This window comes from Meles meles, chromosome 18 (genome assembly GCF_922984935.1).
Source record: "Meles meles chromosome 18, mMelMel3.1 paternal haplotype, whole genome shotgun sequence".
Lineage (NCBI taxonomy): Eukaryota > Metazoa > Chordata > Mammalia > Carnivora > Mustelidae > Meles > Meles meles.
The window spans coordinates 58,100,100-58,111,748 of NC_060083.1; the positions used below are offsets into that span (position 1 = coordinate 58,100,100).

The following is an 11,649-nucleotide window of genomic DNA, read 5'->3' on the forward strand; positions in this document are numbered from 1 at the left end:
GCCTCAAAAAATTCGTGTCCCCTGGACAGCAGCAGGACTTTCAGATTATAAAACCTTTTTACTTCCACTTTGAGAAGGTCCCACCTTTGTAGTTCAAATGTCTCTGGTGATCTGAGTGGCCCAGTGAATAATCAGAACAAAGATTGTCTTCTTGTGAGCTATTGTGCTGATTTCTCTGAAGTGCACATTTAGTTGTTCAGGAAAGGGGCAGTTTTCATTCTCAATGATTCCAAGTCAGAAAGGTGTGAGAAAACTCAAAATGTTAGTGTGGAGACTAACTGCTTTCGGGTGTTAACTAACTAGTTAACTAGCTAGTTAACTAACTAGACTGTTAGGGTGGTGGAAGACACTAGAAGAAACCAGGACCTAGTCACGTTTATAAATGATTACTCTTAAAATCTAGTAGGTACCACAGTGTGTTATTGAAACATCTTTTCTCTCTAGTCACTCTCATTGTTACCAGAGATAAACAAGTTAACATTAATTTCTTTGCAAAATAAATCTAGTTTCCAAAAAAACGTGGCTTGATCACTTACATAAGTGCAGTAAGAATTGCGCTGTATGTTAAAACTGCTTTTTTTCTAAGAGTGTCTCTACATAAGAGGTGTCTGGGTGATTCAGGCAGTTGAGTGACCGGCTCTTGATTTCGGCTAGGTGGAGATATCAGGATTGTGGGATCAAGACCCGCGTTGGGCTCTGGACTCAGGCGGTCTGCTTCTCTCTCTTCCTCTGCTTGACCCCCCGCCCCAAATGAATAAGTAAGTGAATAAATAAATAGATAAAATCTTTAAAAATAATCTCTACATGAAATTTAACAGGGTAGAAGATAGACCGTACCATTTTATTTTACATTCTGTGTACTTTCTAATTTCCCTTTTCTAAAAATCCACAAATAAATATGAAAGTTCACAAATCTGCTCAGTATTTCACTAGATCCCTCTTGTTAAGGAGACGGCAAGTGGTGCACAAAAGAAGAATGTTTCCCTGGGTCAACAGTTAGGTTCACTCGGACACAGTCGGCTCTGATCTCCTAATCCCACACCGGGACATGTCTGCATCCAATGCCTGAGTTCCTCCAGGGTGTGTGTAAAAGACGGAGCTGGTGTACTGAATTAAGAATAAGCTGAACGACCTGCTGAATGGGAGGCAAACGCCACCCACGTGGGTGGGCAGGGAGCTCCCTCCACAGCCAGCCTCCCACTTTGGGGACATGAAACACCCAGGGTCGGTTTAATGGAAGGCACAGTTTCAATACAACCACACAAAGGAAGGAGAGTCACAATGTTTATTGCTTACAACTGTAGGGGAGAGGTGCCCAGTGAGCCTGGGAAGGGCAGTCCTCCATCCCAGACCACGAGCGAGCAGGAGCCCCAGAGCAGGGTGGCAGGTCCTCTTACTTACACCGTGGTCGGGACAGAGGTCACTGATTTTTCATGGGCTCAACTCCAAGTGCTTATTTCAAAATGTGCCTCAAGGAAAGCAAAACAGGAACTTATGGAGGAATTCTAAGATTAGAGCCTTAGCTGAATTCTAGATTTCGGGGGTGAGCAGGGTTGCCCTACTATAAAATGCCTGGGCAGCAACTCATCAGAACAACAGCTGATTGTTCTCAAAACTTGTTTCACTCGCCCCAACTGGCCATGGAGAATGTGCGCTTCTTCTTATCAATGGACAGCTGGTTCTTCCTCAGCTCAGATCTAGTGGTTTGAACAAGGATGCGGCAGCTACTCAAATCCGTGTCCGGACACCATGACTTCACGAAGGTCTCCCAACCCGGGCTGTAGTTACACTGCGTGATCACTTGCAGATGGAAGTAGAAGAAAGGAAACGATGAAGAAAAGAAAAAGTTAATGAATTAGAGAGCAAATATAAAATAGAGAAGATCAAAAAACCCAACAATGGGCTTTTAAACAAAGCAAAATCCTTGCAGGATACTTGTGATGAAAGGAGAGGTCAGAATAATCAATACCAAGAATGAAAACAGGTACATCACACAATATCCTAGGTATAGTAAAAAGAAGGAAAGGCAATAAGAGGATAGGATAATAAAAGGATATCTAGGGGTGCCTGGGTGGCTCAGTGGGTTAAAGCCTCTTCTCAGGTCATGATCCCAGGGTCCTGGCATGGAGCCTTGCATCGAGCTTTCTGCTTGGCAAGGAGCCTGCTTCCCCCTCTTCTCTGCCTGCCTTTCTGCCTACTTGTGATCTCTGTCTGTCAAATAAATAAATAAAATCTTTTTTTTAAAAAAAAGGATATCTAAACAACTATGCCAATAAATTTGAAACTTTAGGGGGAGTAAACCAATTTCTGGCAAAAATAATGTGATATCCTACTGGGCATTTACCCCAAAGATACAGATGTAGTGAAAAGAAGGGCCATCTGTACCCCAATGTTTAGAGCAGCAATGGCCACAGTCGCCAAACTGTGGAAAGAACCAAGATGCCCTTCAATGGACGAATGGGTAAGGAAGATGTGGTCCATATACACGATGGAGTATTATGCCTCCATCAGAAAAGATGAATACCCAACTTGTGTAGCAACATGAACGGGACTGGAAGAGATTATGCTGAGTGAAGTAAGTCAAGCAGAGAGAGTCAATTATCATATGGTCTCACTTATTTGTGGAGCATAACAAAGAACATGGAGGACATGGGGAGATGGAGAGGAGAAGGGAGTTGAGGGAAATTGGAAGGGGAGCTGAACCATGAGAGACTATGGACTCTGAAAAACAACCTGAGGGTTTTGAAGGGACGGGGGGGTGGGAAGTTGGGGAATCAGGTAGTGGGTAATAGGGAGGGCATGTATTGCATGGAGCACTGGGTGTGGTGCAAAAACAATGAATAATGTTACAATGAAACAAAATAAAAAATAATAATGTGATATCCTAAAAGATATTCACAAAAAGAAACAGAAACTTGAATCATCTTGCAGCTATTTCAAAGAATCAAATCCATTATTAAAAACCTCTCCAAGGAGCCCCTGGCTGTCTCGGTGGGCAGAGCGAGTGAACACTGGGTGTGGAGCTTACTTAGAATAAATAAGTGAATGAATGAGTGAATGAAACATCTCCCAAAGGAACCTCCAGACCCTTAGAGCTTCCTGTTGGATATTTGCTAAATATTTAAGGAAGTAACAGTGTCCATCCTAAACAAAAAATTCCAGGACATAGAAAAGGAAGACGCAGTCCCTAATCCATTTAATGAAACTAGCATACTCTTGGTGACAAAATCTGACAAGGGCACTGCAAAAAAGAAAAGTTAGAGACAACAAAATCAGTCTCCAATGTAAATCTCAAAGTCTGCAACACAAAATCAGCAAACTGAATCCAGAGATGTAAGCAAGATGATACACCATTACCAAGTTGGGTTTATCCCAAGAATGCAAAATTGTCTGAACATGAGAAAATCAGTAAGTATAATACACCACGTTGATAGAGTCAAGGAGAAAAATCATGTGATCATTTCACAGATGCAGACAAAGGCATTTGTTAGATTTTAAATAGCCCTTTGACTAGGAAGGCCTTTCTAGACCTTAGCACTCAACCACAGCACCCCGACTGTGCTGAACCTCTTCCCTCTGAGACTGGAATATGGAACAGGGGGTGGGAATAGCCATTATGAAGTCTGGTCCCAAACTCCAGAATGAGCAGGGACACGGGAGCACCAGAGGTCCAGGAAAGCATTGGCAAGAATTGGGGTCTCTGGATCCTGGGGAAGAACGTCCCTTTGGCCCAAGGACTGTAACTGGGACCATCACTTCGATCTCCATGGACAATAGACTCAGGCACTGGGCTGTGCAGAGAAACACCTGCCCAGAAAGGCTGGATCCCATCCTAGAGGAGGTGGCAGGAGCCATGAGAGCATCAAAGAGAAGCCCTCTCCCTCCCAACTCAAGGGATACTTTGGGGTCCTAGAAGAACTCAGGACTCAACCACTTTGTGTGACAGTTCACTCCAAGTGACACAAGTCACTGGAGAGGAACCTCAGGGAGCATCACAGAGCAGGTCCGGAAGACACATCCACACACACACGCACACTCTTACCTGGGTCAATGGTCACTTTAACATCGACCCCAAGGTCCGTTCCAGACTTCTCAATCCCACACCAGTAAGTGTCTGCACTGTTCCACCTGAGGTCCTCCATGGTCACGGTGAATGTGCGTGATTTCCAGTTGTCCTTGATGGACACTCGGTCACCCTTCGTTTCCCGCTCTGATCCGTCGGTTTGAACGAGGATATGGCAGTCACTCCACTTGGCTCCTCGACACCACCACTTATGGTAGGTCTCCCACCCAGGTTCATAGCGACACTGCACGGTCAGGGAGCCCCGCACTGGGCCACTCACTGCACTGGACACTGCTGTGAGGGCAGATGAGCCTGGAAACACAAGCCAGTGTGCTTGTCACACCACACCCTACCCCTTGAGGGCAGAGCCCCAGCCTCCTGCCTCACAAGTAGCCCCAATAAACCCAAGGGCCTGATGAGTTGAGTGACAGTCAAAGAGGGAATACACCTTCCACAAGACAGACCTTCGTCCTTCAAAACTCCACTGGTCAAAGACACCACGGAAGTCACCTAAGAGCACAACTACACCTCAGAGAAACAAGAATGTCCCCACGGAGCAATGGCAGCTTTCGATAATCCACCCCTCCCCCTCCCTGTGGTCCATGTCATCTGGAAGCAAATGACCCCAGCGAAGGCATAGTCCCAGTCCACTTCAGCCTATTGTCCTCGTGCGAGATGTGGGCTCTCTGGTTTCAGACGTTTTCATTTTTCTAGAGTAGCCAGGAATCTGGATTTTGTGTGAAACTCTCAACTTGAAAACACTGGTGACCAGCACATAAACAGAGCAAAGGAATTTCTGTACCTTTGGAATCCTAAGAAACATCTACAAAATTCTCTGGCAAATTCTTGATTGGGACAAATACTTTGATTACTGGAAATTGTTTTCCCCTAAATATGGACTATTCAAGTTCTTTGATAATTCTTGACATTCTTCTAAAGGTTTGGTTCTTTTTTCCCAGAGAGTTGATCTATTCCATGGAGTATGTGTTAGCCTAAAGTCCTCCATTTAGAAAGTATCCTTTAGAATTTAAATGGTCATATCCGTTTTAATTACGGGTTCTGACCGCATGTGCTATGTGATTTTTGTGGATCACACCTGCTGCAGGATGTCGTCCTTCGATTTCTACTCTTCCTACACATTTTTAACATTAAGCCAGTTTTGAGATTAACTTGTGTTACTGTTTTTATTTCCTAAATCATTAATTTCTCATGTGGATAATTTCATTCCTCTTCTTTCCTCCAGACTACCACTTGGGCTCTTTTCCCAGTTTGCTGAGTTAAAGACAGAGACAATTTTCTTCCTCTCTAAAAAGAACTAAAGTGTGTGAAAGGCAAAGAACTTACTTTTGTTGACTGTACAAATTCAGATATAATGCACTTATCATGAATTTGAAGTGTCTACCTCAGCGTTTTTTAGGGTATTCACAAAGATGTGCCAAGAAACCCTGTACCCCTTGTTGTTCCCCATTCCCTCTTCCCTGAAGCCTCTGAAGACCACTAATCTACGTTCTGTCTATGGATTTCTCACTTCACACTTCAGCTGTCCGTGACAGTAAGGCTGCTCTCCCACCTTCCAAATCTCTGGCAGGTGCTTCCAGGGACAAACTCCAGCCCATACAAGGAAGGTGACTGGAGGGAAGGTGATTCTCAAGTTTTGCTCAGGGATGCAGAAGAGGACTTAGGAGGGGCGGTAGTGATATCACCGTCAACAGATGAGCTTACGCTCTCCACCCCTTGATCAATTCTGTCCCTATATTGTTGAGGACTGGATGTTTGTGTTGCCCCACAATTCCTGTGTTGACGTCCTAAGCTCTAACAGGATGGGATGTGATGCTGGGGCCTTTGGGAGGGCATTAGGGCTAGAGGAGGTCATGATGGGGATCTCAGGATGGGACCAGTGCTCTCATGAGAAAAGACACCAGAGAGCCTCTCTGTCTTTCTTTCTCCGTGTCTCTGTCTCTGTTTCTCACTCTCTCTCTGTCTCTCCTTCCCTAAACACAAGGTGGAGGTCACCGTGAGAAGGTGGCTGCCTGAAAACCAGAAAGAGCACTTTCATCACGAACTGAAACCAGCCTGCACCTTGATCTTGGACTCTCCAGCCTTCAAAGTGTGAGAAAAGAAATTTCTCTAGTTCAACCCCCTCAGTCTCTGGTATTTTGCTCTTATGACTCATATGCATTTATAACTCTTTTATGAACTTCCAAGTCCAGAAAATAGTAGCATGCAAGTTTTCCCAGTAAGTGTTGTACATGCCTATCTCTCCCTCAGAGTGTTTTCCTTTTACACATATCATGAAGAAGTCAATGGATGAGCCAATGGCGTCATTTTATTTCCCATGATGTCCTCCTTCCCAGGAGAGACACTGTCTGCATCCTGCCCCAAGCGACGTGATTCTGAAGGATGAGAAGGAACAGCGTTGGGGGGTCAGATGTCCGACCTTACTAGCTCCTGTCTTCTCTGAGCCTCAGGAATCTGCCTCCAAGGATTGGACATCCAGCCCAGAAACAGACACCTTCTAACCTCTGGTCTTCCCTCCTGGTGACAACACTCAGTAAGTCTCAGAGGTTGTGCTTATGACAGTAGACAACCATCTGGTCATTGTCATCCAGAGCAGAGACTCGGGCAGCCTGACGCGCGGGACTGAACGAGTCTTCAGAGAGCCTGTCACGCCCTGCTTTTCTGCTGGTCCTCCTCCCCCTACTCGAGCTCTTCAGAAGAGAAGGTCTCAACTTTAGCTACAAGTCAAGATCACTGCACAGGCCTTTAAATGATCCAGATGTCTGAACCCACCTTGACTGAATGGGTCTCGGCTGGAGCCTGAGCTTCTGAGCTCCTTCAACGTGCCTCAGGAATTGACGTCACATATGTATGTATATATTTGTGTAAGTTTACGTCTGTCTCTCATCTACCCACCCACCCGCCCATCCATCCATCATCCAGTATGGGTCTATCCATCTGTCTGCCAGGAATGGCAAACAGTACCCTAAAAACAAGCACTGTATTGCTTATTTTTGCTTTCTTTCCCCAACACCTAACTTAGAACCTATCAGGAAAAAATCATTTTTTTTAATAAGAAAAGGTCTGGATGAGTTAAAGTCCCTGCCATTTCCCCCAGGACAGACCCGGTGTGTTTCCCGCCCAGCTCTGCAAGTGCTATGTCCTGAAGCACCCAGCCCACTCACCTTGGACGATGGGAAGGAAGAGAACCAAGAGCAGCCACATAGCCTGCTTCCTGGGTTGCCTACCCGGTGCTCAGCTAATACCCGCTGCCCTCCAGGGACTGGAACTGAGCTCAGAGGCAAAATGCCTTCTATTTCTCTAATCGTTCTTTTAGAGTTCTCTCTACTTCCCTAATTTCTTATTCAGTTCCTTCCTAATTTATTTAATTAGGAGAAAGACAGTGTCCTCCTTTAGGAGCCTATGGTGATATGATTTGTCTCAATGATCTGGGAGAGCAAAGTGTCCCACTGCCCAGAATGGCATTTGCCAGGATGCATGAGGAGCTGGGAAGCCTGCTGTCAGCAACTAGGGCACACAGTGCAACAGGGCCCAGACACCTGACCCTCAGAGTGTGGGTCCAAGGAAGTGATGGACACACATTGGGTTTGCATGTGGGCAAGAACGCAGTGCTCAGGGCTTACATGCAGCCTTGTTGGACACACAGCCCCATCTTTAGCCTCTTTCTGCGCAGCCCACCTGGGTGCATCCCAGACCACCCCTCTCTTCCTGGACCCTGGTCCAGCCCTGAGCCTGACCCTCAGACCCCTTCCTCTTAGGCTTCCCCCCAAGGTCCTGATTACCTCTGAGAGAGGTGCCATGGGGAGATCTTAAGGAAAGAGAAGTGAGGCCTTTTCCCATCAGCCTCATTCTGCCCTAGGCACTTCCTCAGCCAGCTGTTGGCGTATGTCCCCTAACTGTGGACTAAGACCTCTTCTCAGCCCCACACCGCTTATGCTAATGCCCTCCGAAGGGATTTTCCCACAAGGGTCTCCTCATCCTTCACATGTCCTCTCCTCCCTCTGTCCTCTGTCCCCTTTTCCTAACCTCTCTGAGACAATTCTGCTGTCTCCTTTTTTCTTTTACGTTTTCCACTTTTGTGAGGTACTTCGACCTCTTGGGAGGATTTGGTTGGGTTTTGTGTTTTTTTGCTCTCTCTTCCAATCTTTGGGTGAAATGTTTAGTTTAGGAATTATATTTTCTGTTCAAAAGTTCCTTTTTGCTTTCTGCTTGCTGATGTTTTCAAAACTCTCCTCACGCTGTGGTCATGTGTTGGTTTGGTCTGGTGTGGTTTGGTCCTTCTCTTTTATATCCCAAACATGTCTTAAGGACAGATCGCTGTTGGTTATCTGACTGTAATGGAGAATGAGCCAGAACGTAGCCGATCAGGGCTCTGAGTATGTGTGGAACAGGGGTGTCGGAATGTGCCAAATTCTTTAAGCTTCCATTCCTCCTTGAACTATAAGCTATGTTTTCATAGGACAAGCCTGAGGGATCTTCTAAATTCCAGCATCCTCTCTAGCTGCCTTGGATTCCCCGAATATTTCATGAAGTTCAAGAACCTCCTGAGGATGGGAGTGTTTGTTTCTTGATCTAGGTGCTGATTGCAATATACTGAGCTGTGCACTTCTGATGTGTGCACTTTCTGTGGAATTTGATCCCTCCGATGAAAAGGTTTCAGATTTTACCATGAATCTCTCCAAGCCATTACACCTGTGCTTACTTAATCCTTTAAATAGCTCCCTTAATGGGTCCCTTGGTGACTCAGTCGGCCAACGGGCCAACTCTTGGTTTAGGCTCAGGTCGTGATCTCAGGGTCCTGAGATGGAGCAGGAGTCTGGCTCTGACCCCAGTCCACAACCTCCTTGAGGATTCTCTCTCCCTTTCCCTCTGGCTCTCCTCCAGCTCTCCCCCCACCATCAAACAAATCTTCTTTTTAAAAAAAAATAGCTACCTGAATGGTCCTTTGTGTGCTTCTAGCATAATTAATTATTTCGGTATTGGTGGCCATTCACCATGTTTCCCGTATTTGCCGTCGCAAATCTACACTGCAGGATTGCAAATCCGGTCAAATGATGGCATCACATGCCACAAACCTCTTTCCCTGACATCAGGTAAGAACCCAGACAGATTAATTTCAGCAGTTCTCCGAGCATTCTGCAAAATGAACCCGAGCAGGAGATTGGGGAAGGAAACCAGACCAAGAATAAGAGCAACACAGCTGTGAGTTTTCTCGTCATGTTTCCTTCTCTAACCTCCTGCCTGAGCATGAACCCTGCGGCTCAGAGCCTGAAAGTGCACCCTCAGCAGGAACCCTAAGAGCTCAGGATGAGCAGAGAAAAGAAGCCCTAGAGAAGAGGAGTCAGATTCCAGGAGTTTTCTTGGGGTTTATGTTTTCTTTCCCTCCCACCAGGTCCCCAGCAAGACTCGGGACAGGAGCTGCAATTCCACCTGCAGCCGCTGGGGGCCGATAGCTGGAACGCGGAAGGAGGAGAGTCCTGGCTGCCCAGAACAGTTAGGGTCCCAGACCCTGGAGGGGAAATCACCACTGCCTCTTCTCTCCCTTAGTTCTCCTTCTGCTTGGTCCTGGAAGAAACCCCAATCGCAGGAAGTACGCGGCAGACTGGGGAGAGAAGAGCCTCAGCTTGCCAAGCTTCCCAGCCAAGGGACCAGGAAGGGGCGGGTGGAAGCTCTGAAAGCTGGGAGGTTGGGCCTTAGGGAGTCGGACAAGAGGAAGCCCCTGAAGAAAGTGACCCTAGACCTCCCAGGCTTGCGCCCCAGCTGTGCACACCTGATCAGTCCCTGGAAGGAATACCCACTTTAAGAGCTTGGGGAAGACCTTCCCCGGTCACAAACTGGCCACCGGAGGGCGCACGCGGGGGCCCCTCCGGGGAGCACCTGCAGAGCTCCAGAAAGCTGAACGCGAGCACGTGGGAACCACAGTCCACAGAAGCCACAACAGCACTTGAAGTCTAACCTCACCAGCGGGTCGGCCTGCCATTAGAGGAACGGAAGTCTTCGTTAAAGACCATTCCGGCGAGGGGCTAGCATTGCTTTGTATGTAGTGGTGGTTTCCTGAAATGATGTGTGTGTGAAACGCATAGAACTGAACACCACCCCAAAACTGAACTATATGTAAAGTTTGAGAAGTAGTGAAAAGAAGAAAAACGTTTCAGACTGTGAACGATAAGCGGTTGCGGTTTATTCTACCAAATTACACCTCAGTAAAACTTGAGAAAGACGGGGTGGGAGGGAAAGGTTTGAGGGGAGACCAGAGTTCCTGCCCCCGAACCCTTCATAAATTATTTGTCTCAGACAGAAACCCCAGGTTTCACTGGGACCCCTAATGGCAGGAGAAGGCTCAGTCTTCACAAGTGAACACAGAGGTCTAGGGCCTGAAGACGCACACCACCACCGCCGCCCCCTGCCCCAGAAGATGGGCGACTTTGGCATGAAGAGAAAATTTTGCCCCTCCTTTAACCACATAGAGGAATCTCAACGGCAGAATGTTTGCAGAATAATAGTTACTTCCAGGGATGAATTTTATCTGAGTGACCCAACTACATGGCAGGGGAAACTTTTGTTTACCAAACATTTACTTGTATTCTTCTTCCTGTGAATTTTTTTCCTCTTTGGAGTCCCAAGCCCCTTCCCTTTTCTCTTAACTCTAGATGACTTTTGTACCCCATTATATCTGACTGCCATGTCTGCATGGATTCCCCACACTTAAGCTATTAAATTTGATTTTCTCCTGTTGATCTGTCTCATGATGACTTGATTCTAGATCCAGCTAGAAGGACTTTGAATGGGAGAGGAACTCAGACAACCCAAGTATGCGATGGGACATTTTTGCTCCCTGACACTTGGTGTAGTCAGCAGATTACTTTAACTAGCAGGACACCGCTCCCCCCCGACACTGCTGCATCTGGGACATTCTTGGGACATCTGGCAGAGAGACAGCAGAAGGTAAGATTTCTCGCCATGTCAGACTCCTGGAATCTCTATCTGCACAGGCTGGCAGAACCAGAGAGATCAGGGTCCTTTGTCTCCCTCTCAGTTTAGATCAGCAAGTCGTGGAACTAGTTTCTTGGGCTGAGTGATCCTTTGGTTCAATTTGGTTGACTACTCTTTGGTTACCGAGGCATTTCATTCCAGACATGGTCTCTCTTTTCCTCGCTCTATGTCATTGTTGTTTGTCATCTGTTGGAAAGGGACATCTTGGAAGGCAATGTTGCAAAATTCGGGGACACAAGTAGATCACTTAAAACCTGTTAGATCACTCACCACCTCAAGAAGATTCCCATGATAGGATGAGATGGTCATGGAATGGGATAGACAGACACTAGTCACCCACCAGCCTTAAGAAAACCATAACATTTTAAGAAAATCATGGCAGCAGTGGCCACCGTCGCCAAACTGTGGAGAGAACCAAGATGCCCTTCAACGGATGAATGGATAAAGAAAATATGGTCCATATATACAATGGAGTATTATGCCTCCATCAGAATGGTTGAATACCCAACTTTTGTATCAACATGGACAGAACTGGAAGAGATGATGCTGAGTGAAATAAGTCAAGCAGAGAAAGT

The 11,649-nt window shown here is 46.5% G+C and overlaps 1 protein-coding gene across 1 annotated transcript; it reads right to left on the bottom strand.

The window, feature by feature from the left end:
* Positions 1 to 1,243: 1,243 nt before the first annotated feature.
* On the bottom strand, positions 1,244 to 7,364 carry LOC123928906 (CMRF35-like molecule 1). The gene is made up of 3 exons (XM_045983963.1): positions 7,246 to 7,364; positions 4,043 to 4,375; positions 1,244 to 1,800 (listed from the first exon to the last, which is right to left on the bottom strand). Exons 1-3 carry the CDS (start codon positions 7,283 to 7,285, stop codon positions 1,622 to 1,624), a joined length of 552 nt encoding a protein of 183 aa, XP_045839919.1. The 5' UTR covers positions 7,286 to 7,364; the 3' UTR covers positions 1,244 to 1,621.
* Between the last annotated feature and the right edge of the window lie 4,285 nt (positions 7,365 to 11,649).

Bases quoted from the DNA above. Each gene is read 5' to 3' on its own strand.
- LOC123928906 (XM_045983963.1), bottom strand. From the start codon at position 7,285: ATGTGGCTGCTCTTGGTTCTCTTCCTTCCCATCGTCCAAG. The intron at 4,376-7,245 runs GTGAGTGGGCTG...TTGTGTTTCCAG, and splicing joins CTTCCTTCCCATCGTCCAAG to GCTCATCTGCCCTCACAGCA. The intron at 1,801-4,042 runs GTAAGAGTGTGC...TCCATCTGCAAG, and splicing joins TAAAGTGACCATTGACCCAG to TGATCACGCAGTGTAACTAC.